Source organism: Rana temporaria, chromosome 8 (genome assembly GCF_905171775.1).
Source record: "Rana temporaria chromosome 8, aRanTem1.1, whole genome shotgun sequence".
Classification (NCBI taxonomy): domain Eukaryota; kingdom Metazoa; phylum Chordata; class Amphibia; order Anura; family Ranidae; genus Rana; species Rana temporaria.
In genome coordinates, this window is record NC_053496.1 from 150,496,487 (window position 1) to 150,524,397 (window position 27,911).

A 27,911-nucleotide genomic window follows, 5' to 3' on the forward strand; every position below is an offset into this window, starting at 1 on the left:
GATTGGAAGAAGCTCTCCACCACCAGAGGGCCCGTTTTACCCTCGATGTTGGTTTGAAATGTTTTTCCAGTGATTCCTGGTGAGACCAAACTTGCAAGATGTTCCTCTGGAGGGGTCTGGAGTGTAATCTCGCCCATTGGACCGCAGGAATCTAAGCCGCGAGTAGGCCCAGAACTGCCATGGCTGACCGTATTGACACAGATTTGTTTGAATCCGACTTACTGCAGTATAGTTTTTTTTTTTTTCTATTTTCTCCTGAGGGAGGAATACCTTTTGGAGAACTGAATTGATGGTGTAACCGAGAAACCTCATCTTGTCTAGGTTTGATTTTTCTAGACTCAACAGCCACCCTAGGCTCTTGAGAGGAGTCTGACACCTGGAGATTTGTCACAAGCTGATCCTTAGAATCCGCAAAAAACAGGAGGTCGTCCAAATTTGGAACAACCGAGACCCCCCTCAGTTTCAGAGGTTCCAAGGCTTTCGTCATCACCTTTGTGAAAATCCTGGGGGAGGACGAAAGGCCGAACAGCAGAGCCCTGAATTGTAGATGCCAAATTGAAGTCCCTAGGTTGATTGCCAGGCGAAGAAACCTTTGGGAGGCCTGAGCTATTGGTACATGTAGGTAAGCATCTCTTAGATCCAGAGAAGCCATGAAGCACTCCGGTGTTAACAACTTCGTTATGGAATGAACAGTGTCCATGCGGAAGTGCTTGTACCGTTGACTTGTTCAGGATCTTCAGATTCAGAATTAGGCGAAACTTGCCCGAGGGCTTTTTTACTAGAGTAAAAACCCTCTTCCCTCCTGTTTTGGGACCTGGACAATCACTTCCTGTTGGATCAGATCCTTTAACCGGTTAACGCCCGCCGCATGTACATATACGTCCACAGAATGGCACGTACAGGCATATGGGCGTACATGTACGTCCCATCCTTTCTGCGTGTCGGGGGTCGGGTCGGGGGTCCGGTCTGGGGTCCGATCGGGACTCCGCCCCCCCCCCGGTACATGCGACGGTCGGTAACCCGCGGGGAGCGATCCGGGACAAGGGCGCAGCTATTCGTTTCTAGCCGCCCCCTCGCGATCGCTCCCCGGAGCTGAAGAACGGGGAGAGCCGTGTGTAAATACGGCTTCCCCGTGGCGGCTGCATCGATCAAGTGATCCTTTTTATAGGGAGACTCGATCGATGACGTCAGACCTACAGCCACACCCCCCTACAGTTGTAAACACACTAGGTGAACCTTAACTCCTACAGCGCCCCCTGTGGTTAACTCCCAAACTGCAACTGTCATTTTCACAATAAACAATGCAGTCCCAAAATTGTCCGAAGTGTCCGCCATAATGTCGCAGTCACGAAAAAAATAGCTGATCGCTGCCATTAGTAGAAAAAAAAAAAAAAAAATTTAAAAATGCAGTAAAACTATCCCCTATTTTGTAAACGCTATAAATTTTGCGCAAACCAATCGATAAAAGTTTATTGCGATTTTTTTTACCAAAAATAGGTAGAAGAATACGTATCGGCCTAAACTGAGGGGAAAAAAATGTTTATATATGTTTTTGGGGGATATTTATTATAGCAAAAAGTAAAAAAATATTGCATTTTTTTCAAAATTGTCGCTCTTTTTGTTTATAGCGCAAAAAATAAAAACCGCAGAGGTGATCAAATACCACCAAAAGAAAGCTCTATTTGTGGGGAAAAAAGGACGCCCATTTTGTTTGGGAGCCACGTCGCACGACCACGCAATTGTCTGTTAAAGCGACGCAGTGCCGAATCGCAAAACCTGGCCTGGGCATTTAGCTGCAAAATGGTCCGGGGCTTAAGTGGTTAACAGGCTCATCATAGCGGAAGCTTTTTGCTGATCCCTTGGTAGGGCTGTAACATAAAACCTGCATGGGAGGGCATTCCAAGAACTCCAGGATGTACCCCTGTGCAATAATGTTTTTTACAAAAGGGACTTTTGGCCAATTGGTTCCATTGACTCCCACTGGAGACAGATTGTCATTTGTCTTTTGGGGTTTGATCTGGGGGGGGTCTGAAAATAATTCCCTCTCTTCCCCTACCCCTTTGTGGAACACAGCGTTTTTTGTTCTCTCTATTTTTGTAGGTTTGTGTAAAAGGACGAAAATTCTTTTTGTTTCTTTTTGTTTCTTTTCTGTTTCTTTTTGGCAAGGAAAGCCTTTTTGTCAGCTGTTCTGTCCAAAACTTTTACTAGATCTGGCCCAAAAAGCAAATCCCCTGCAAAGGGTAAACCGCAGAGATTAATCTTAGAGGCTGTGGCCCCTGTCCAGGTTTTAAGCCAGACTGCACGCCTGGCTGAATTTACTAAGGCAGAAGATCTAGCTGCCATCTTGATTGATTCAGCTGATGCATCAGCCATGTACCCGATTGATTTTAAAATCAGGGGAAAATATTCCAATATATCTTATCTTGGCGTGCCTGCTTCTACATGGCTCATCAGCTTTTCCACCCAACACTCTAAGTTTCTTGCCACCACTGTGGAAGCCATAGCGGGTTTAAGACTGAGTGATGTAGAACCTCAAGCCTTTTTTAGTAGGGAGTCCGCCCTTTTATCCATGGCGTCCTTCAATACCCCCATGTCCTCAAACGCAAAATCCGTGCGTCGAGACACCTGAGAGAAAGCAGCATCTACTTGTGGCTTCTTAATCAAGACTTCGGAATCCTTATCTTCAAAGGGGAATCTCCTTCTTAGGCTTTTAGAAAAGAAAGGACCCCTTTCCGGATCTTTCCACTCTTTTTTTAATAGCATCCGACACTACTTTGTGGACTGGGAACACTTTATGTTTGGAGTCATCCAGCCCCTGGTACATTTTGTCATGAAGAGACAATTGTACCTTTTCTTCCTGAATCTCAAGTGTAGTATAAATTGCATTTAGCAGATCGTCCACTTCGTCTAAAGAGACTTTGTATCTGGAACTTCTGCTATCCTCTTCCTCCATCTGAATCTCTGACCGAGCGAAGAGTACTTGTTCATCCCCAGAATCTCCAATCTCTGACTTAGAGGTGGAAGCTTTTGGGCTGGGTGGTGATTGCTGGGGTTCGGTTTGTACTGCTGGACTCTGAACCAACATAGATTTAACTGAACTTAGAGAACTTGTATCCTTATATTATCCCAATATTATAAATCCTTATATTGCTGGGATGTCTCTTCTTCCACCAGATCCCTGATACAGGTTCTGCACATTGCCTTCTGCCATGTATCTCTAAGAGGGTTCTTGCAAGGACACTTCCTTTGAGGTGGTGTTTTTTTGGTTTTCAGTTTTTCCTGAAGAAACATAAAGAGGAGAGATGTCCCACTTAATGAGTTTATCCTTTTTTTTTTTAAAGAAAAAAACACCACCAATCCAAGGGAAAGCACCAGGTATAAACAAATCACCACCACATGTGCAAACTGACAGGGACCGAGAAACCTTACCTGACCCTGCAGTACAGGCTCCTTTAAAGGAGGACAATCCACAACAAAACAATAAGTGCATGAGGTAAAGAATAGAGGCACCATTGTACCCCTCTTACCTGGACCTGAGCAGTGTCTGGGGCGCCTGTCTCCGCCATCGCTGTCGATCCCTCCTCCATCGTAACAGGGAAAGCAGCTGGGACCATCCGATTTTTAAAATTCCCAGGTCCGGCGTCAGAGATGGCTGGAAGACGCCGCTCGATAGGCCTGCCCCCTAGCCTCTGTGTTCCAGGCGGCGTGGTCCAAGCGTCGCCACGCCTCTACAGGAAGCCGCACTACTGTGCGTGACGTCACCCGCCTGCCAGGACCCAGAACCGCATGCGGAGTGGAGACTGCTACCGCAGCGACATACCGCCCAGCCACCTGAGCCTAAAACCTGCGGACCCTGGGCACTTTAGCGCTGACCTCCTGCAGAGCCTTAGCTGCCACTGAGCATGGAAAGGCTGGGTACTCCGGAACACCCCCTGTTAGTCAAGGGGGGGGCTGGGATGGCCGCTGCACACCAGGCAGAATACTAAGAAAGTTAAGCCCACTCCTCTCCCCTTGGAGAGAGCGCAGCTCCTCTGGCCCACAACATGCACTTCCACCATGGCGGAGCCAACACAATAACTGAGGCCACAGTGGAAGAGGGTTTTTTTTAAAGCACTGCATGCGTTTCCTAATTAAGAGGCGGAGCTGAGCTCTCTCCAAGGTTGTCCTGAAAAGCAAGTTGAGAAAAATCCGCCTAAAATAACGGCCGCAAAAATCGGCATCATATATTGGCCATCGGCCACCCCGATTTCTAAATATCAGCATCGGCCAGAGAAAAACCCATATCGGTTGACCTCTATTGCACATGCACTGAAGATTTATCACGACAAAACACACACACACACACACACACACACTTGTGCTGTTGTAGAGGTGCGCCGCATGGAAATTTCAGTGCCGAAACCCAAAACCAAAAGTTAAAATATATATTATATTTGACTTTTTAATGAATATCATGAATATAAATATGGATTTATTGTCGGTCATTATGGTGCATCAATAAGGGGGCATGTCACTGCCCCTTTTGTCCTGCCACCCCTTTACCACCAATAGATTCATGCATTACAGCGGTGGGTATTTTTTTGAAGCACCCGATTAGAGCTGTAGGCTCCAATAGGCGTCAACGGTGAACAGCGAGCGCCATGCTGGGCGCTCACAGTTTACTCAGCTGTGTTGGGAAAGCGAATATTTGTTTGCTTTCCTAACACTGAACCAGCTCTCTGCCAATCAGGTGCTCGGGTCTGTTACCCATCTGGCTGAAACTACAGACGCTGCGATTGGACGCCTATCATCATCATTATTATAATTATTTTATTATTTTTTATTCAGTTTTATTTATTATTTCTTTATTATTATTTTTTACACATTTTTATATTTTCTATTACTCATATGATTTAACGGCACTATATATTTAGATCTTGTTGTTATATGGTACACATATGTGTACAAGTTAGATTCCTGTATTCAAGAGGTTAAGGAACTCTCGGTTTCATGGAACAAGCCCATTTTCCCTTTTTTTCCCCCGCCTTCCCTGTCCCCTCCCCCTATGACACAAATTTCCCCTCCTTCTTAGCTCATTTAAACTTCCCCAGGAGCCCCTCTCACTTGACTTTGAAAAAGCGCTCTGAAGCGCGTCGTCAAGGAGAGAGAAAATATATATATATATATATATATATATATATATATATATATATATATATATATATATATATATATATATATATATACATACACACACATACACACACACACACATATATATACATATACATTATATATATATATATATATATATATATATATATATCTGAATACCCGGCGTTGCCCGGTCTTCCTATCTTAACCTTTTGGGGAGGAAAATCATAGTAATATAAATATACCCATCTTTTATATAAGGGTGTAGGTAAGGGTTAATTTAACTGTCATATATTTTTATTTGGCATACAAGTAATATGTGTACCAGGTATTATTGAAATATCTCCAGGCGTACAGAAGTTATGTGGGAACATACATTTCCCATTGATTTGCATGGGACTTTAAACAAAAACCCCGACCCTCACAAATGGGGGTAGTTAAGGGATAAATTAACTATCCTATAGTTTAAGTGGACATATAAGTAACATGTGACCAAGTGTTATCGAAATATCTACAGCCGTTTGGAAGTTATGAAGTAACATGTATTTCCCATAGAGTTGAATGGGACTTTAAAGGAAAACCCAGACCATGGCAAATGGGGTGGGTAAGGGTTAAACCACCTATCCTATGTTTGTTGCTGACATAGAAGTAACATGTGTGCCAAGTTTCATGTTAATATCTTTAGCCGTTTGGACGTAATGCTGGAACATACACACACACACACACACACGTTGAGTTTTATATAGATATATATAAAAATTTTAATATTTGTTTCATCCATTTGCATTAAGATTTACTCCTCCACTTCTATTTTTGACTTCACCCTTTAACATCTGAGCTCAGGACATACGGTTCTCCACCAGAGGGCAGCAACAACTCTGTATGCACTCTGACGGTTTACTTCCACACTGTCAGCCTTGGCTTGTGTCCCGATTCGATAGGAGATCGTAGTCTCAGACGTGCGACGCCACCTCCGACGGATCGAACATAGCAGCCATATGTCTTCCTCCAGACCCAGCGGTGACGCATGACGCCATCCCCGACGGACGGAACGAGCTGCTGTACGCCTCCCTCCAGACCCAGCGGTGACGCGTGACGCCATCCCCCGACGGACGGAACGAACAGCAGCACGCCTCTCTTCGGATCCAGCCGGGCTGTGGCCCCGATCGGTCCATTCCTCGGATGACTCCGATATTCCCTCCATTCGGGTATCTAACAGCCATGTGGAACGCTTAGATATAGGTTCCACCTGAGGATCCTACCGCCCTCTCCCCGTCACGGCCATTTCACCATTTTTACTTTTACTAGAGGGACTGTTCTCTGGAACTATAAGAGCCTAATCTTTTGAGCCTTATGATATATGTTGTGGAGCCAGTATTTTTTTACTTTTTTACATATTCACAGACTGTTTTTAGACACATCTGGAGTTTTCCTTACAATAAATGGACTATGTTATTATATATAACCATTTCAAATCCTTGTCTCTATGAACTCTAGAGTGCCATGAGCGCGATTTTTGGGAGTACAATCATAGCAGAGGATGGGAAGAGGACAGGAGAAGCCATCGAGGAGCGTGGCCCGCCGTTGTGACCCACCGAGACACTGTGTGACGGGTGGGAGCACAGTGGCTGCGTTTGATTTTTTTTTTTCAGTTTGGGCCCCCCCCCCCCCCCCCCAAAAAAAAAATTTGAGCACCTTGGCACCTTTAGTGCAAGAAAAGCTCAAGAAATATGCATCCCTTTAAATCCTACGTATGGCTTCACATGCATTGAGCAGCAAGAATGCATCAATAACACACCCATATTACATTTTTGATTAGAGATACACAATTCTGGCTAAAATGAGAATCAAAATGTTTTGGCTTAGAATAAAGATCACGATCCTCTTTCACATATAAAAAAAAAAAAAAAAAATTGGGCTAACTTTACGGTTTATTTTTTAAATACATTAATGTGGAGTGTATGCCCACGATATACTTTAAAAAGTTTAGAAAGTATTCACAGCACTTCAATGTTTCCACATTTTGTGTTGTTACAGCCTTATTCCAAAAAGGATTAAATTCATTATTTTCCTCAAAATTTCACAAACAATAGCGCATAATGACAACGCAAAAGAAGTTTGTTGCAAATCACACATCAAAATCAAAATGTACACAAGTATTCACGGCCTTTGCTCAATACTCTGTTGAAGTGCCTTTGGCACCAATTACAGCCTTAAATCTTTTTGAGTATGATGCTACGAGCTTGGCACACCTATTTTGGTCAGTTTCTCCCATTCTTCTCTGCAGGACCTCTCAAGCTCCAACAGGTGGGATAGGGGGTAGTCAGCACACAGCGATTTTCAGATCTCTCCAGAGAAGTTCAATCAGGTTCAAGTTTGGACCTCTCAAGGACATTCAGAGATGTCCCGTAGCCACTCTTGTTATCTTGACGATTTCTCAGTTTAGGCCGATATGCATTTTTCTACATCTTTTATTTATTTTCTTTACCCAAAGATAACCACATAGTAATTGGTTTGCGCAAAAGTAATCGCGCCTACAAAACAGGAGATTTATGACTTATTTTTGTTACTAGTAATTTTTGTTAACATGCACTGGTAATGTTATTGTTTTAAATAAAATAATTTGAGTAGCTCAATAACGTGCAATTAAAGCAGAGTTCTGGCCGAAATATGACTCCCCTAAAATACTTATGCCTCGTGAGTAGAGGTCGACTGATATATCTATCGGCCGATATTTGGCCATTTTTATGAAATCGGCATCGGCCGATTGTTGTAAAAAAAAAAAAACGGCCGATTCGCGGCTATTACAATAAACGGTTGGCATGGCCGCCTGCCCTGCAGTACTGACCAGTGCTCTAGCAGCGTGTGTCCCTGAATCCTCCATCCGCACGCCCACTATTGAAGTTAAGGAAAGATTTTACTGGCCTTGCATCGTAGCGCCCCGCCCCCTCCCTTCCTTGGCGTGCTGTATTGGATAAACAATCACAAGCTAAGGAGAGATTTCACTGGCATTCATCGTACCGCCCCGCCCCTCCCTCGGCGTGCTGTATTAGATGCTTGTAAAGTGCCAATGATTGTTTCTCTAATACAGCACGCCGAGGGCGGGGCGGTACGATGAATTCCAGTGAAATCTCTCCTTAGCGTCTATAGTGGCCGTGCGGGTGTATGAATCAAGAATACATTGCTTCAAGAGCACTGGTCAGTACTGCAAGTCAGGTGGCAGATACTTGTAAAGGGCCAATGATTGTTTCTCTGCCACCTGACTTGCAGTACTGACCAGTGCTCTTGAAGCAATATATTCTTGAATCCTCCGCCCGCACAGCCACTATAGAGAAGCCAAGGAGAGATTTCACCATTCATCGTACCGCCCCGCCACTCGGCGTGCTGTAATAGAGGAAAAAAAATCAAACAAGCATCTTCCACCTGACATGGTAACTCCCCCCAGCAGGAGATCGTGGCCAGCACTAGCTCTGTCTTCCTTTCCTGCTGAGGCGGAGCCTGCTGGCTGCTTGTATTTTACTTGTTCAATGATTTGCTGGTCATCTCATCAGCATGCACCTAGCCTATCATGTGCATGCAGATAGATACCTGCAGACTTAATTGTATGTCTTTTTAAAGTGAAACCTGGCTGAGGCTGGCATTGAGAAAATGGATGAGGATGACTCTGGGTGCATATCAGAGTTACATTGTGGAGATCCTCTTCACAATGTAACTCATCTTCATTCATTTTCACAATGCATTGCAAATCAATCATCTTCATTGCCACAACGCAGCACCACCCATCCCTCTCCACAACGCAGCACCACCCATCCATCTCCACAACGCAGCACCACCCATCCATCTCCACAACGCAGCACCACCCGCGCCTAGCAAAAAAAAATAAATAAAAAAAAAATTAAAAAAAATCGGCCCAAAATATCGGCCGCAAAAATCTGCATTATATATCGGCATCGGCCATAGAAAACCCCATATCGGTCGACCTCTACTCGTGAGTATGCTGTAAACCAGGGGTTGACAAATTTGCTTGGAATCTAGGAGCCAGCTAAAAAAGTTGGGAGCCAGAAAACGTGCCCCGTCCCGACGAGCTTGCGCGCAGAAGCGAACACATACGTGAGCAGCGCCCGCATATGTAAACGGTGTTCAAACGCAATTTTGAAGCGTGACATGTTGGGTATGAATTTACTCTGCGTAACATTAATTTTCATAATATTAAAAAAAAATGGGGATAACTTTACTGTTGTCTTATTTTTTAATTAAAAAAAGTGTAACTTTTTCCCAAAAAAGTGCGCTTGTAAGACCGCTGCGCAAATACGGCGTGACAGAAAGTATTGCAACGATCGCCATTATATTCTCTAGGGTGTTAGGATAAAAAATATATATAATGTTTGGGGGTTCTAATTAGAGGGAAGAAGATGGCAGTGAAAATAGTGAAAAATTACATTAGAATTGCTGTTTAACTTGTAATGCTTAACTTGTAATACCAACGGCCACCACCAGTTGGCGCCAGCTCACATCTGGTGGTAATAACTTGTAATACCAACGGCTCACCACCAGATGCCCACCTTCTAAACCAAGTCGCCAGGAAACTATTTCTAGTCGCCATGGCGACCTGGCGACCGGGATTTGTCGATCCCTGCTGTAAACTATTCCCAGTTTTTCATTTGTGCAGCATCGTTTTCTTACTTTGTGAAGTTCCTGCACAGCCATCTCCAATTGTGGGCACCTGGGGCCACAGTGTCCTCCCTGGATTCTGTGCATTCTGGCTACCCAGCATGCACCTGCCAATCATGTGCAGTGCAATCTTAGTCAGCTTGCCATGCCCAGAGCTGCCTAATAATTTTTTTTCTTTTTTTTCTTGACACTTTCCCCCCCCCAGGTGAATGGGTAGGGGTACGATGTACCCCATACTCATTCGCATAGGGTGGGGGGGCCCCCTTATTAAAAGGGGGATAAAAAAAATTCCTTTGCAACCCCTTTAAAGCGTGAGTTCACCCGAAAAAAAAATTTAAGATTAGATTGATGCTCATTTTGTCAAGGGGAATCGGGTCGTTTTTTTAAAATCCGAGCAGTACTTACCGTTTTAGAGAGCGATCTTCTCCGCCGCTTCCGGGTATGGTCTTCGGGACTGGGCGTTCCCATTTGATTGACAGGCTACCGACGGTCGCATACATCGCGTCACGAGTAGCCGAACGTCGGTGCAGCTCTATACGGCGCCTGCGCACCGACGTTCGGCTACTTTGGGAAAATCGTGACGCGATATACGCGACCGTCGGAAGCCTGTCAATCAAAAAGGAATGCCCAGTCCCGCAGCCCATACCCGGAAGCGGCGGAGAAGAACGCTCTCTAAAACAGTAAGTACTGCTTCGATTTAAAAAAAAAAAAAACTACCCGATTCCCCTTGACAAAATGAGCATCAATCTAATCTTAAAAATTAACTTTTCGGGTGAACCTCCACTCTAACCACTTCAATACAGGGCTTTAATACCCACCTCCATACTGGGCCTATTCTGGCACTTCTCTCCTACATGTACAAATCATTTTGCTAGAAAATTACTCACAACCCCCAAACATTATATATGTTTTTTTAGCAGACACACTAGGGAATAAAATGGCGGTCATTGCAACTTTTTATCTTGCACGGTATTTGCGCAATCATTTTTCAAACACCTTTTTTTTTTGTTGGAAAAAAAATGGTTTCATGAATTAAACAGTAAAGTCAGCCCAATTTCTTCTGTAAAATATGAAAGATGTTACGCCGAATAGATACCTTACATGTCATGCTTTAAAATTGCGCACACTCATGGAATGGCGCCAAACTTTGTTATTTAAAAATCTCCATAGGCGACGTTTTAAATTTTTTTACAGGTTACCAGTTTAGAGTTACAGAGGAGGTCTAGTGCTAGAATTGTTGCACACGCTCCAACGATCGTGGCGACACCTCACATGTGTGGTTTGAACGACGTTTACGTTCTGAGCGCAAGCTAGCGGGGATAGGGGCGTTTTAATTTTTTTTTTTTTTTACTTATTTTTTACACTTTTTTTCGATCGTTTTTAATCCTATTACAAGGAATGTAAACATCCCTTGTAATAGGAATAGTGTGTGACAGGTCCTCTTTAAGGAGAGATGCGTGGTCAATAAAACCTCACATCTCCTCCAGGCTGGAAAGAAAGATCCTGAAAAAAAATTCACAGGTCTCATTTTTACTAGCCGCAATTGCGGTTTGTTTACTTACGAGTACCCGGGCGTGACGTCATCAAATCACGCCCGGGCCTCCATCTGGCAGGGCTCGACAAAATCCGGGCAGCAGGTCGCAATTGAGGCCGGGGCTTTGCGGCCTCAATTGCCAGCCATCGCGGCTGGGGAGGTGGGGGCGCACGGAGGCACAGGATCCTGTGTCTCTGTGCGCCCCCATCTCCCCCGCCACACGATCGCGGTGGGCCCGCGACGGCCGGTAATTCAGGCCTTGTGAAGTCCCAAGATTCCTTCTGTGATCTGGGGCCATCTGGTGGTGGCCGTTGGCATTACAAGTAAAACCAGTTCTAATGTGTAATTTTTCACTGCCATCTCCTTCCCTCTAATTAGAACCCCCAAACATATAAGTATTCATGACACTAAAGTAAAGACAATGTCCATTCCAGTGTTAAAATACAAACAGCGCTAATGTTGGATATAGATGAAAAGCCACTCCCAGATGTCCAAAAGTAGTCCGTGCACCTTCCACTGCATTCTCACAATCCACCACGTGTGAACACTCTCCCATCAGGGGTTTAAACTCAGAATTTCAAAAGACAGGCCTTTCAATAAAATGATCTAATGAGGACTGCTGCAGTATACATCTATTGGGGAGCCACTTGTATGGAATCAGCCTCGGATATAGCAAATAAACACAGAAAGGGCAAACATAGCGTAATCCTGTTTATTTAGCGTTCACCCCTTCCATCAAGTTCCCCTATACATCATACGTACATTTGCATTAAAAATCAAGAACATTGGAAATGAAAAACGTCACCAGATCCTAGACCCGATCAGCGTTCCCTGCTAAAATCACCGGCTGGTTCACAGGTAGTAAGATGGTTCCCTTAAGTCAGTGTTTCTCAATTCCAGTCCTCAGGCCCCCAGGATTTCCATTATTTTTCACAGGTGATTTGATCAGTTTCACTGCCTTAGTAATCACCACAGCCTTTTCATCTGAGGGAAATCCTGAAAACCTGACCTGTTGGGGGGGGCCTGAGGACTGGAATTGAGAAACACTGCCTTAAGTGAAGCGCAAGTGTCATTTCCGGCGTGTCGTGTACCTCATGCCCTGACTAGTTTCTACTACGCCCTGACTAGTGGCTACACGAACGTCCATGCTTGCTTAAATCCTCCTTCTCCATTCACTGACCAATCGGAGAACAGAGGGTGTGAACTAGGATGCACCACAGAGTTATTGAACTCCGTTTAGGCATTTTAAAACGAGCGGGGCGGGAAGGACAGATCAAGTAGTACTGCATACTAGTTACTACAATTCACCCCCACCATAGAAAATGGACACATCGGTAGAAATTCAGTGAATCCATTAACCCATAGTAATATAAATATATATATATATATATATATATATATATATATATATATATATATATATATATATATACACATATATATACACATATATATACACATATATATACACATATATACACACACACACACACACACACACACACACACACACACACACACACACACACACACACACACACACACATACATACATATACACACACACACACACACACACACACACACACTGTAAACAGAAATTACATATCCACAGCATATTCACTACAAACGCATGCTGAATAAATTCATCTAAATATAAAATTAAAATATTTATCATAAATATAAAAATTTATCATTATAAAGTTTAAATAGATATAAAAATATGAAAATATAAATTAAATACCGTATTTTCCGGTGTATAAGACGACTTTTTGGATGCAAAAAAATGCATCCAAAGTCAGGGGTCGTCTTATACGCCGGGTACGGTCTCCGTGCAGCTGCGATCGTTCATAATTTCAAAGCCGCGCCGTCTTCTCAGCTTGTCCTGTGATTGGCGGAACACAAAACTTCCCAGCAGCGCCTCTGTTCTGTGTTCCGCCTATCACAGATGCCTTCTCATCCTCGGACGAGATGAGAAGGCATCCGTGATTGGCGGAACACAGAACAGAGGCACTACTGGGAAAATTTGTGTTCCGCCAATCACAGGACACGCTGAGAAGACGGCGCGGCTTTGAAATCATGGATGCTCGCAGCAGATGGAGACTGTCACCGGCCTGCAAAACGTGAGTGTGGGGGCATGTAATGGCACAGTGGGGGCATGTAATGGCACAGTGGGGCATGTAAAAAGCCTGTTTCTGTCAGCGGTTGTTCCGGCTACCCCTCAGCTTCCAGAAAGACTAGTAGGAAGGGGGTAGTCTTATACGGCGAGTATATCCCAAAACCAAATTTTTTCCTGGAAAATTAGGGGGTCGTCTTATACGCCGAGTCGTCTTATACGCCGGAAAATACGGTAGCTAAAATTGGAATAGTTAAAACACATACAAATTAATACTTATAAAACCATAACTGTAATCATCCACCAATATGTATGTCAAAATAGGATATCCCAGAAAATTGCATCTAAAAGTCACTTATGAAACAATTTATATCTAGATCTACATTTAACCCTCTCGAGGATAAGGTATCGACAGAGAATATCCACTGAGTTTCTCTTTTGGAGAGATCTCTAACGAGGTTAGAGCCTCTCCATGCAGGTTTTAAGTGATCTATACCCCAAAATTTCAGGCCAATGGGGTTCTGATCATGAAAGAGATTGAAATGAAGGGACACATTATGGTCTTTGAAACCATTAATAAATGTTCACAACATGTTCGGCAATCCTAATTTTCAGTTGCCAATTTGTGCGACCTATATAAATCAGGCCGCACGGGCACTGAAGTGCATAGACCACATACATGGTGTTACAAGTAATAAATTCCTTGACGGTAAATTCTTTGTTGTTTGAGGTGGAGACAAATTTCTCAACTGCGATGCACTCTTGGCTCTTAATTGGGCCCTGTGCCGACGTGAAGACATACCCCATGACCAAAAGGTTTTTTACCCTTTCGTCTTCCAGGACAGCCCTGTAGATGTAGCTCCTCCCTCCGGGACAGGAAACACAATCACCCCCAATCATAAAAGGCGGTCCTCCAGGTCCTCTCCTCAGTTTTTTGTGTTTCCTGCCGGACGGGAGGAGATACAATCAGGGAACGTGTTTGTTTGTTTGTTTATGTGAGAGAACCTACCTCAGCCTTCAGCACTCCTCTGGCCCTAGGGGTAGAGAGCGTAGCTGGAGTCTCCTCCGCCGTGAGCTCGGCGAGAGTCGGACCCCGTTGACGGTGGGATCCGTCCCCTGTAGTGATCCGGGTGGCGTGGCCGCGAGGGTGAGAGTCGCCATCGATTCGGCGCGCCGCTTCCGGTATTCGATGAGGGGGCGGGTTCCATGCGTTCCAAAGAGAGGAAGGAGTATTCTCGGCGGAAGCGCGTCATCAGGGGGCGCCCGGAAGTATCGTTCCTACTTCAAAAAAAGGGCGCGGAGGAGACTCGAAGGACCCGGCGCTGGTGTTTATTCAGGGAGACTGAAAACGATTACACAGGACCATGGAGGCAGCAGCGGCTATTTCCGATCCTGGTCCAGCAGGCACCGGTACCTCTCAGGTAAGGCCTGGTGACGGCACATGGCTTACTCTGATAGGTAGGGGATTTTTACCCCAGATACCCCCCTAGGTGGTGAACCTGTTTGGTGGAGGTTTTTTCTTTTGCACCTTCTAGGAAACCTTGTCACAGTGGTGAATGAAGGTTTAGCTGGTTGTAATGTGGTCAAACTGTGTTGTTTATTTTAACAGGTCAAGGCCCATGATAAGAACCAGCCTCCTAGGAAGAAATGTGCAGTGTGTGGGACAAAGCTAAGTTCAAATTGGGATAAGCCTTTATGTCCTGACTGTGTTAATAGCTTGGTTAAAGAAAGTTCGTTAACCACTTGTAACCAAATGTTATCATCCTTTAAAGATGAGATGGCATCCACATTTCAGTCGTTTAAGGGACTGATTGATAGGATGCAGGTTCCAGCCCCGTCCCTAACTAGGGCCTCTAGTACTCCTTCCTTACAAATTCAGGAGGAAGAGGAGGAAATTAGAGACAGAACTCCCAGATCAGTTGTTTCCTCTCAGGCAGGTTCAGCATCTGAATCAGAGGGAGAGGAGGATTCCTCCAGGGCGGCCAGATACAAATTGTCATTGGATGATGTGGGGGATCTCCTGAATGCCATCTATGACACTTTAGATATCCAGGAGGAACAGGTTCAGCTCTCACGGCATGACCTCATGTATCAGGGGAATGCGACCAGAACCAAAGTTTTTCCGGTTCATAAGTCTTTGATTGATATGATTCTGCGAGAGTGGGAACAACCTGAAAGAAGACCCTTTTTTTCAGGCAGCCTCAAACGTAGGTTTCCATTCGAATCAGATGTGTCTCATCCTTGGAACAAGGTTCCTAGACTGGATGCCCCTTTAGCCAAAGTCTCCAGAAGAACAGATTTGGCATTTGATGACCTAGGTTCCCTTAGGGACCCAATGGACAAAAGGGGGGACCTACTTTTGAAAAGAGCTTGGGACGCCTCTGCGATCAGTTTAAAACCAGCTCTATCGGCTACTTGTGTAGCAAGAAACTTAGAGTGTTGGCTCACCCAGTTACAGGCACACATCTTGGCAGGTACCTCTAGACAAGAGCTTTTAAAATCTTTTCCACTCTTGTTTAAAGCAGTGGGTTTTCTAGCTGACGCCTCAGAGGAGTCAGTAAAGTTGGCTGCCAGGTCAGCAGCCTTGGTCAATGCAGCCAGAAGATCAGTATGGCTAAAAACTTGGACGGGAGACGCCGCCTCAAAATTAAAATTGTGTGGTCTTCCGTTTTCAGGAGATCACCTTTTTGGACCCGGCCTCCAAGAGGCTTTAGAACGTACTCAGGACAGGAAGAAGGCCTTTCCTGAGAAAAAGAAAAAAGCCGAAGGAAAGAGTTTTTTTCGTGGCTTCAGGGGTTCAAACTTTTGGCAAAACCAGAAAAAGGAAGGCCAACCCAAGAAGCATTGGGCAGGCCACAAGGGGCGTGGTAGAGGAGGAATCCTGTTTAATCCTCCTCAACCCCCCCCAAAACCGCAATGACTCCTGTGTCCCCGTGGGAGGAAGGTTGGGGCAGTTCCTCCCACAATGGACCAAGGCAACCTCAAGCCCGTTCATTCTAAATTTAATAGAGAACGGATACAAACTGGAGTTTACGTCACTGCCTCAATGGAACTTCAGGGTGACTCATCCTCCCAGAGAAAAGGCAAAAGCAGAAGCTCTCATGCTGTCGCTAGGAGAATTAGTGGATCAGAGAGTTCTAATTCAGGTACCCCTGGAGGAGCAGGGACAGGGAGTATATTCCCATGTCTTCATAGTAAAGAAACCATCAGGGAAGTTCAGGATGATCCTGAACCTTCGGCCCCTGAACAGATTTGTAAAATACAAAAGGTTCAGGATGGAGTCGATCTTTACAGTTGCAAGATGTCTGTTCCCGGGGTGTTACATGGCGACCCTGGATCTCAGGGATGCTTATCTGCACATCCCTATACATCCAGATTACCAGAAATTTCTCAGGGTAGCAGTGAGGGCAACTTTAGGGATTCAACACTTCCAGTTCCAAGCTCTGCCCTTTGGTCTATCCTCGTCTCCGAGAATTTTTACCAAGGTTCTGGCAGAAGCTCTTGCCCCTCTCAGAGATCAAGCTATCACGGTAATCCCATATCTGGACGATCTACTGTTTGTAGCCAGATCGGCTCAACAGTTAGGGAAGGATTTACTGGTGGCACAGGAATATCTCTCCTCACTCGGGTGGATAATCAACCGGGACAAATCCCAGTTGGTGCCATCCCAGGAAGTGGTTTACCTGGGGTACAGGATATCTTCGGTAAGGAGAAAAATTTATCTCCCCGAGGAAAAGGTTATCAAAGTAAGTCAGGCCGTTGCCCAACTACAGTCCAATCAGTGGATTTCAATCAGAGAGGTAATGAGAGTCCTGGGGTTCATGACATCCTGCTTCCCTGCAGTTCCTTGGGCAAGACATCATCAACGCCCATTACAGGAACTTATGCTCCGTCTCTGGAGCGGCCAAAGTCAAGATTTAGAGTCACTGATTCCAATCTCAGCCAAAGTAAAAAGGAAGTTGTGGTGGTGGCGAAAACATCACAACCTGAGCAAGGGTCTAGACTGGTCCTTCCCGGTGGAAGTAATAGTGACTACGGACGCAAGTGCCTGGGGCTGGGGAGCCCATCTAGGGGAAGCAGTAGCCCAGGGAGCATGGTCTCCTGTGGAGGCAAGTCGTTCCTCCAACCAAAGAGAACTGTTGGCAATTCTAAGAACCATAGAGTCATTTCAGGGAAGGTTGGTAGGACATCACCTGCAAGTTCGTTCGGACAACGCAGCGGCTGTTGCGTACCTGAACAAGCAGGGAGGGACAAGAAGTCCGGCTTTGCAAGAGATATCCAACAAAATCCTCTCCTGGGCGGAGACCAACTTGTTTTCACTGACAGCAGTTCACCTAAAGGGTACTCAAAACTCTCTGGCAGATTATTTAAGTCGCCAGCCAGTGAAACAGGACGAATGGTCCCTGAACGAAGAAGTATTTGCTCAGATAACACAAAGGTGGGGTCTCCCGGAAATAGATCTTTTTGCCTCAGAAAAGAACAAGAAAGTAACCCAGTTCTTCTCAATAGATCCCAGAGATCAGGCCTTAAGGATAGACGCATTTTCCAATCCCTGGAGGTTCAACATTTGCTACGCCTTCCCCCCAGTAAGGATGATAGCAGCAGTGCTCCAGAAATTTCGGTTGGAGGCGACAGACTTGATTTTGATCGCGCCCTGGTGGCCAAAGAGGCCTTGGTTCGCAATCCTGAAGGAACTATGCATTTTTCCTCCATTTCCCCTTCCAGTCCGGAAGGATCTGATCTCGCAGGGTCCAATCCTACACCCGCAGATAGACAGATTGAATCTAACTGCGTGGTATCTGAGGAAGAGTTATTGAGAGCAGAGGGTTTCTCAGAGAAAGTAATAAACACCCTATTACAGTGCAGAAAGCCAGTTACAAGAGCAATCTATGCCAAATTTTGGAAGAGATTTTGTTCCTGGATGAGAGAACAAGAGTTAGATCATCCAGGTATTCCAGCTATTCTGGATTTTTTGCAGGCTGGGGTAGATCTGGGTCTCTCCCCTAGCACTCTAAAGGTACAGGTAGCAGCCCTGAGTGTCTTCTTGCAGTGTTCCCTTCAGCAGAATTCATACGTTAGGAGTTTTTTCAAGGCCTTATCAAGATCTAGGCCAGTGAGGGTCTCGACCTGTCCTTCTTGGGATCTTTCATTGGTGCTCAGAGCACTCTCAGGCAAACCTTTTGAACCTCTGGAGAAATCCATCCTGAAATGGGTCACACTTAAAACGGTCCTCTTGGTGGCAGTGACCTCAGCCAGACGGGTGAGTGAGCTACAGGCTCTTTCAATCTTGGAGCCTTTTTTGTTGATTTTTGATGATAGGATTATTTTGAAAACAGACCCCAGTTTTCTTCCTAAAGTTGTGTCCAAGTTCCATAGGACACAGGACATTGTCCTTCCTTCTTTTTATTCCACCTCAGACTCAGAGGGAGCACCACAAAACTTACTAGATGTGAGAAGGTGCCTTTTAGTTTACTTAGAAGCTTCCAAAGAGTTTAGGAAGAGCGATTCCCTTTTTGTTAATTTTTCAGGTAGTAAGAAGGGTCATAAGGCATCAAAATCCTCTATTGCCAGATGGATCAGAATGGCAATAGAGAAGGCTTATGAGTTAGAGGGCCTACAAGCCCCATTTGTTAAAGCACACTCGACTAGAGCAGTTTCGAGTTCATGGGCCGAGAGGGGCGGAGCCTCACCAGAAGAGATTTGCAAGGCGGCAACGTGGTCAAGTTATACGACCTTCGCCAAGCATTATCGCCTGGACTTGATGTCTGAGAAGGATCAGGCATTTGGTAGGAGGGTCCTCCAAGCAGTAACCCCACCCTGATAAGTAAGTTTCTTGTTTATCATCTACAGGGCTGTCCTGGAAGACGAAAGGGTAAAACCGAAGTTAGGCTTACCGGTAACTCTGTTTTCAAGAGTCTTCCAGGACAGCCTGGCTTCCCACCCGGTGTATATTATTCTAAACTGGAAATGGAAGTTTGTACTAACGATATGTTGGTAAGATTATGTTTTTCAGAGTCCGTCAGGAATTCTTGGATGAACTGAGGAGAGGACCTGGAGGACCGCCTTTTATGATTGGGGGTGATTGTGTTTCCTGTCCCGGAGGGAGGAGCTACATCTACAGGGCTGTCCTGGAAGACTCTTGAAAACAGAGTTACCGGTAAGCCTAACTTCGGTTTTTTAGGGTTGTCCCGATACCACTTTTTTAGGACTGAGTAAAAGTACCGATACTTTTTTTATGTACTCGCCGATACCGAATACCGATACTTTTTTTTAAAATGTGTCCCCAAATGCAGCCATGTCCCCCCACATATTGCAGCCATGTCCCCCACATATTGCAGCCATGTCCCCCACATATTGCAGCCATGTCCCTCGTACCTACTGTTAATCACCGCGGCGCAGGAACATTACAGACAGCGTTCGTTTGAACAGCTGTTTTCCCTGCCGCGCATAGACACTCCCCCTTGCTCGCGATTGGACAGATCCGTCCAAGGGGGAGTGTCTATGCGCGGCGGGGAAAACAGCAGCTGTCTGTAATGTTCCCCGGTGATTAACGTTGTAGCGGCGGCGTTATCGGCCAGCGGTAGCGGCGGGGGGGGGGGGTCACGGAGGGGGGGGGGGCTGGGGGAGTATTCTATTCTAGTATCGGCGGTATTAGCGGGAGTACGAGTACTCCCGCTAATACTCGGTATCGGTCCCGATACCGGTACTGTTATCGGGACAACCCTAGTTTTTTTTATAAGGAATGCTTTCGATTTCTGCCTGAGTCACAACTTTTTCTGGTTCAATGGCGATTTTTACTCCAGAGGTGTCGCTATGGGGGCCAAGTTTGCGCCCAGCATAGCGAACCTCTTCATGGGAGAACAAAACCATTTTCGCCAAAGCCTGCCCTCATTTATTTTATAAAAAGGTACATTGACTACCTGTTTTTTATTTGGGATGGGACTCGTGACACATTACAACACTTCCTAGAGGAATTGAATGATAACATCAAGCTGACCAGTGAATTTAGTTCCACTAATATACCACTTCTTAGATGTGGACATATTTAGACTAGGAAACAGGCTGGGGATGAAAGTATTTTTCAAGCCTGTGGACAGCCATTTGCCCACTAGCAGCGGCCACCACCCGATGTGGCTTAGGAACATTCCTAAGGGGCAGCTGACTAGATTAAAGAGAAATTGTTCTGAGCATGAAGATTTACTGTTACAAGCCCAAACTATAAATAACAAATTTACAGAGAAGGGATATCAGGAGGAGACCTTAAACTCCATTATCTCTGAACTGGCTTCTGTACCTAGAGAGAATCTCCTATGTGAAGTAAATCGATCAGAAACAGACAACGAACTAGAGTGGAACTTTTTTTCTGGTTTTCACTCCCAATACAGGGAGGTTGAGGGGATCTTTTCCATTCAATGGCATGTGCTTTTGATGGACAGGACCCTTGCTCCGGTATTACCGTTCAAACCCGGATTTGTGTATTGGAGGGCATCGAGCTTTACGGACAAAATAGTCCGGAAGGTTCTCGATCCCCCATCCAGACCATCTTTTTGGGATAGGGACAGCTTCTTTGCTTCCAAAAAATGCAGTGCGTGCAAGGAAGCCGAATGACCAGTAGGGGCAGTTGAGAAATTTGTCTCCAAACGCCCCCCCAACCGGAGAGGCTGGCATCCATCGTGACCACTGTCAAATGACATGGCAGAAATGACTTCCCGGCCCAAAGCACCGGAGACGTCAGCCACCACACCAGGGAAGACTTGACCAGTTGACTCAACTGAATCTGGGAATCCAGAGAAGACGTGAGCCTGTCCCAACGTGACAGAATCTCCTTCTGTAGTTCGCTGGTGTGGAATTGGGCTTAAGGAACTGCGTCAAAAGAGGCCACCATCAGACCCAGAACCCTCATGCAGAATCGAAGAGACGATGACCTCTGGGTCAACAACTGCAGCACCGCAGATTGCAGAGTCTGAAGTTTCTCCGTTGGGAGAAAAACTCTCGCCTCCGCGGAATCCAGGACTAGCCCTAGGTATTCCAGACGCAGAGACGGAACCAACACTGACTTCTGGATATTCAGAAGCCAGCCGAACTCTTGGAGTCGGACACGTGATAGACACATCCTCTTCTAATTCTGAGCCTGAGGAAGCTCTCATGAGAAGGTCGTCCAGATATCCCAAGATAGCGATCCCTCGCCGTCTAAGCAGGGCCAGTATCAGGGCAAGCACCGTGGTGAAAACCTGTGGTGCCGAGGCCAGGCCGAACGGGAGGGCCACAAATTGAAAGTGGTCCTCCCCGATCACAAAGCGCAGAATTCTCTGGTGCTTTGTGCATATGGGAACATGCAGGTATGCGTCCATGATAGCCAAGGATGCCATGAAGTCCCCCTGCTGGAGCGCTGCTATTACCGAGCGAATCCATCCTGAATTTTTGCACTTTGACAAAGCAATTGAGGGCCTTGAGGTCCAGGATTGGACGGACCCCTCCTTTTTGGGGACTACAAACTGATTGGAGTAAAACCCCTGAAAGCGTTCCAACGAGGGAACTGGCACAATCACTCCCCTGACCAGAAAATCCTGGACAGCCCATGACAGAGCCTGCCGGCGAACCGGAGGAAACTGGAGGTTGGAAGGAAAAAATCTGTTTGGTGGACAAGAGAGAAACTCCATCTTGTACCCCGTGGAAAATACTTTGCAAACCCAACGGTCGGAGAGACGACCACCGTGCCACGAATTCGCGAAGCCGGCCCCCCACCCGAGACCCGGGCGGGGGCAGACCTTCATGCGGCAGCAGGTTTGTCCGCAGGCTTGTTAGGCTTGCAGAATCAGGGGCGCTTCTGCCCTGCAGCAGGCGCTGTAGCACCTTGCAAACTTTTTCCTGCTGCACTGGGCGCACAAAAAAACCCGCTTTGGGGTAGTAAAACAGGGCCCTTGCCTACGGCGAGGCTCCTTGCCCTTCCCAGACTGTGGGAGCAGTGTTCTCTTACCACCTGTGGCATCCTTAATGATGACATCCAGGGACGCCCCAAAAAGCCGCTCACCCTTAAAGGGCAAATCCTCCAAGGCCATCTTGGAGGATCGGTCTGCAGACCAGCATTTCAGCCACACAAGGCGGCGTAGTACCACCACATAGGCGGAGGCTCTGGAAAGCAAGGGAATTGTATCCAGGGCCGACTCACAGACAAATATTAGACCCTGAACCAATTGTTCAGCCAGGTCCTTGCAGGTCTCGGAAGCAACCTGCTCCTCCAGCTCCTGCAGCAACAACTTTGCCCGTTCAGTCAGTGTCTGCGACACCAGAGACCCGGCCACGACCGGTCTCACAGCCGAACCCACAACTGAACATAGGAGAGTGGAGTCTGTGGCCCGCTCTATCAGTGGGGTCCATAAAAGCAGGAGCCCCTACCACAGGCAATGTGGTGGCCTTACTCAGTCTGGACACAGGAGGGTCCACCGACGGAGGAGAGACCCACTTTTTTTAAAAAGTTCTCCTCAAAGGGATAACGGACCGCAAAGTTTTTAGGTACAGCAAAAACATTGTGGCGTGTCCCATTCCTTACATAGCAAATGCTCCAAATAAGGAATACAGGGAAATACTTTTTTGCGGTGCTGGGCGGTTTGCGGAACCCAAAAGGGACGGGCACAACTGGTGCTCCTGCCAAATCCTCACGTTTACGAGTAACAGCAGGCAATGAGTCTGCGTCAGAGACACCCCCAGAAGCAGGCTCAGGGAGGGGGCGCTTTGCACCCCCCTACTGGGCACCAGCTGCTTCAAACCTGGCGAGAAACGCCTCAAGTACAGCCGACATTGCCTCAACAGATGCGGCAGGAGCAGGGGGATTAAAGTATAACTCAAGCATTGCTGGGGCAGAAACACCAGGTTCAGGTTCCATATAGCCCCACCGCTGTGTACTGCAAGACAGAACAACCCACCGGTCACCTCCTGGCTGCAAAAATAGAAGCAGAGGCCTCCCAGTGACTCACCACCCCACCCAGCTGCAGAGAGAGCTGAAAATCTGAGGTGTGCTCCGATGTGCTGGCTGTGCTGTGTCTGTCACCTCAGGGAAGAATCACGGCGTTTCACAGCGCTAAAACTGTCACAAGAGGCCAAGAGATTTCCAAGATGGCCGCCGTGTGAGGTAAAAATCACCAGCGGGCTACAGGAAAATGGTCGCCGAGCTATGTAAATCGCGACCACGGCAAAATGGCGTCCGTGGCGCAGTTTAAAATCCACCGGTGACGCACCAAACACCGCATACAACACAGTAGCACCCCCCCAGAGTAACAACACAGGCCCCGGCGGTAATAAAGAAAACCCCAGGAGGCCCCCCTCACAGCCGCTACCCAGTCAGGAGAAGGAGGGAGAGGAAGGGGCGAGAGGAAAGCAGGGCAGACCCTCAGTCGACCTCCCCAGGGAAAAACACCAGCCATACCACCTTGCCAGGGCAAGGGGCCACTACTTACACTACCTGCGACTACCGGCTAGAGGCATCCCGGACAGAACCAACGTCCACTAATGGCATGGCTGTCGGCCAGACACACTGCGACAAGGCCATAGAGACCAGTCATATGTGTGTCCTGGAACATGAAGTTCCCCGGCCGCCCCCGGAGCAATGGGGCCTGTCGTGGACGACCCAGAGCTGAGCGGAGGGCCGGCACACGCTCGATGGCCGAACATGGGGGGGACTACAAGAGTCAAGACCCAGCCTGTCACCCAGTCGGCTGTTGATAGAAGAATCACAGGATTCAAAAATGCAGGAACAAAAATAAAAAGCGAGAAAATCGCAAGAAAAAAATCTCCAGAGTACAGGACTCCAGAGTGCCTGTCGTTAGGCAGAAAAAAAAACTGGAGCTGCTAGAGCAGGGTGTGGGTTATACCCGGGTAACCACGCCCCCTGGGAGGAGCTGCACTGAGGAAAGTGTTGTTAACACTTAAAGTGCTTTGTTTCTGCCTAACTCTCCTGGAAGGAAGCGGATAAAAACCGCAGAGGTGATCAAATACCACCAAAAGAAACCGCTATTAGGACGTCAATTTTGTTTGGGAGCCACGTCGCTCAATCGGGCGATTGTCAGTTAAAGCGACGCAGTGCAGAATCACAAAAAGTGCACTGATAAGGAAGGGGGTAAATTCTTCAGGGGCTGAAGTGGTTAATGACTAGGCCATGTTTTGCAATACGGCACCGTGTCATTTTAACTGACAATTGCGCGATGCTGCACCTTAACAAAATTGATGTCCCCCCCCCACAAAAAAAGCTTTCTTTTGGTGGTATTTGATCACTTCTGCATTTTTTTTGAGAGAGACAGAGAGACAGAGTCACAGGTTGCCAGCAGACATCGCAGCCATGCACATCAGCACCGGCATTGCGCTGTTGGCGCACGCTCCCCTAGAGCTCTTATTGCAGCTGTAACGGCTACCCGGACTAGTGCGAGGGTCTCAGCCGTTTGAGACGTCCTTTTCCCTGGCAAGCTGCGATATGCAGGTACCGCCAGTATATCCCATCGAACGCCCTTCCAAGAAACGAGACGGGCTACGTTTGCAGAGTCAGGCAGGACTGACTTTTAATGCCACATTTTTCCTCCTTATATCTGGTTACAAACTGTACAGAAACAAATGACACCCCCCCCCCCCACCCAGGGGGGGCTTCAATACACATACTTTGAAACAATGACATTGCCTTGAGCCAATCAGCCGCTAGACGTTTTGGCTCCTAAACTTAGCTTGATCAGACAATAGAATTCAATTAACCTTTAAAACAATTATCACTCACACATAATCCCCATCAGCATACACCTCACAGGAGGCTGTTACCTACACAAAAGAGAGTTCATTAGCTATGCAAAGGGTACATTAGCATTCAGCAGTGAAAGTGACCCTTGTCCAATTAACCCTTTGAGCTCAGAATACAATGTGGTACATCCAATTGTGACAAGCCATGCAGTTCCTTGTAGTCCTCCCTGCATGAAGATTATACATGTCCAGGCAGCATGCATAGGTCTGTTACAGCAGCCAACATACAATGGCAGCAACTCGTCCAGGAGAGACAACCTGATGCATTACAACTGTGCCAGCTGGTCTATGAGCGGTTAAAGGATAAGTAAAAAAATAATTGCACATCTTTTTACAGGCATTTTTATTACTTGGAGCCTGGAAAGCACTGCATCAGTGATCAGCAGATCGCAGGTGCCATGCAGGACTTCTGCAGACTTCAGTGTATCTGACTGCTCGTACGGGCAGACAGATGCACACCGACAGGAAGAACGAATGAACTACCAGAGCGCTAAACAGCGCCCTGGTAGTTCATCGATACTACAAGCCCACAGCCAAAAAAGGCTGTTGGGATTTTTTAGTTTCCCATTCAGAGTGCTGTGAATTAATGACATGACTGGGTGATCAGAGCCCCACACGGCTACTTTTTTTTTTTTAAACTGACAGCAGGCACCCAGAGAAGATGCCAGCTCGCTGGCACTGAGGTGAGCTAGGCTGCAGCTGTTCCATAAGGTGAACCTCTCCTTTAAATTCAGAGTTTAAGAAGATGCACTAAATATATTCATGTGCAGCTTATACAAGCCAGCCATTTACACAAAGCCACAGGATTTAATTGTGCACCACTACAACCTTCCAGCAATAGGCATCCTAACAACCAATTAAGTCATCAGTTGATAAACGTTGCCAAGGCATACCTCATTTGAAAGAATAGATTACGTTGGGTATTTCTGTCTTATGTAAAAGATTTTTTTTTACATTTTAGAATGGGGTACCTTGAGATTGTGCATCATTTTAAAAGGGTTATTTTGAGTGCATTTTAATGCGCGCCTCCAGGACTTCTCCCGAGCCTCTCCCATCCTTTGGAATTCCCTACCCCAATCTGTCCCACTATATCACTTTTACCTGTGAAAAGTGTGTGCCGTTTAGGCTCAGTAGGGAGGGGGTATGTAGACAATGGATCCGCAGCTGCTGCCAAGGCGCTGACAGGGGATGGAAAACGTCTTGGCTCCTGCAAAGGTTCAAGGAAGGGTGAACCTAGGAAGTTACATATCTATGATGTCCTGCTGCAACGAATGGCATGGCAACCTCAATTCCTGAGTCAAGGCAACAGAATGAATGGATCCGCAGCTAGTGCTGCGGATCTATTTATTGTGCCCCTTCAATCTCGCCCTCCTCCCCCTGATATAAGGGGAAGGAAGGGATCAGCATTGTAAATAGTACTGTGTGCTCTCTGTGACATATGGATTGCATAGTAGCCAGCCCCTTGGAGTACAGCATCTCTGTGCACCTAGACAAAGTACAAGCCCCCATCAGATCAGATGCCCTGACAGCTTTTATCAAGTGTTGTTCATAAATGGCACTGGGTAAATAAAGCGTCAATGATCCTGTGGTACATAAATGGTTAAACACACAATACAAGTCAGGGGAGGAGGTTGCAAAGCTTCAACATCCAACAAACTCTGCAGGCAGCATTATTTTTCCTTGACAAACAAATTTATATATATATATATATATATATATATATATATATATATATATATATATATATATATATATATATATATATATATATATATATATACACACACACACACATATATATATATATATATATATATATATACACACACACACACACACACACATATATATATATATATACACACACACACACACACACACACACACACACACATCCGATTTAAAACCAGCGTAGCAAGGCAGCCAGGGAGCACCTGTGTTAACAAGACCATAATACAGTTTACACAGGTAGAGTTGGCTATGATACATGGACACCCAATAGTACGGTGTGTGCGATAACACAACCCACCAGTGCAGACACGTGTGACTGGGCCCTCGGTGATCGCTAACAGAGAGAAGCGGCTACGTTTGGCCGATAACTCCCTGTGGCCCGGCAGAGGACAATTCTCTCACACACGCGGCTGCCAAATTTCAACCCATTATCTTTACTCGTACAAAAAAGTCTCACCATAAACCCTTTCACCTCCTGGTAGATATCGTTAAATTCTAACGTGTCAGCCATTGTGCGTCTAAACAGACACTCGCTCTGCTTCCCGCCACCGCGTACCTAGCCACCGGAAGTTACTTGGAAACACACGGCTTTCACTCGCTCTCCGTAACTGACGTCACTTCCCCTTTTGGTGACCTATCACCTGAAACCAGTATAGAACACAGATTGGGCGAAGCGTCGAGAGGGGTCTGGCTGCAGAGTAGAGCCTCCCACTGATGACAGGAAGCACGTGTCCTCCACTCCACTCCAATTTTAATTTTAATTTTTGTTACTGAACTTTATTGTGAATCTCTGCAGCTGGAGCTCCACTACATGAAACAGAGAGCACATGATTCCTGTACATGATTTCTGTGTAGAGTGGAACTCCAGTGACTGCAGTCTGCATCACATACTGAGCCATTTTGTTGTTACTATTAATTAAAGGGGTTGTAAAGGTAAAAGTTTTTTCA

At 46.3% G+C, this 27,911-nt stretch overlaps 1 protein-coding gene across 2 annotated transcripts in view; it reads right to left on the reverse strand.

The window, feature by feature from the left end:
* Positions 1–27,572, reverse strand: part of SSRP1 (structure specific recognition protein 1) — a 248,430-nt gene extending 220,858 nt beyond the window's left edge. For both annotated transcript variants that reach the window (XM_040320882.1, XM_040320881.1), the window contains exon 1: positions 27,421–27,572. In XM_040320882.1, the coding sequence (XP_040176816.1) occupies positions 27,421–27,474 (54 nt within the window). In that variant the 5' untranslated portion in view covers positions 27,475–27,572. The remainder of the gene's footprint in view (positions 1–27,420) is intronic.
* Between the last annotated feature and the right edge of the window lie 339 nt (positions 27,573–27,911).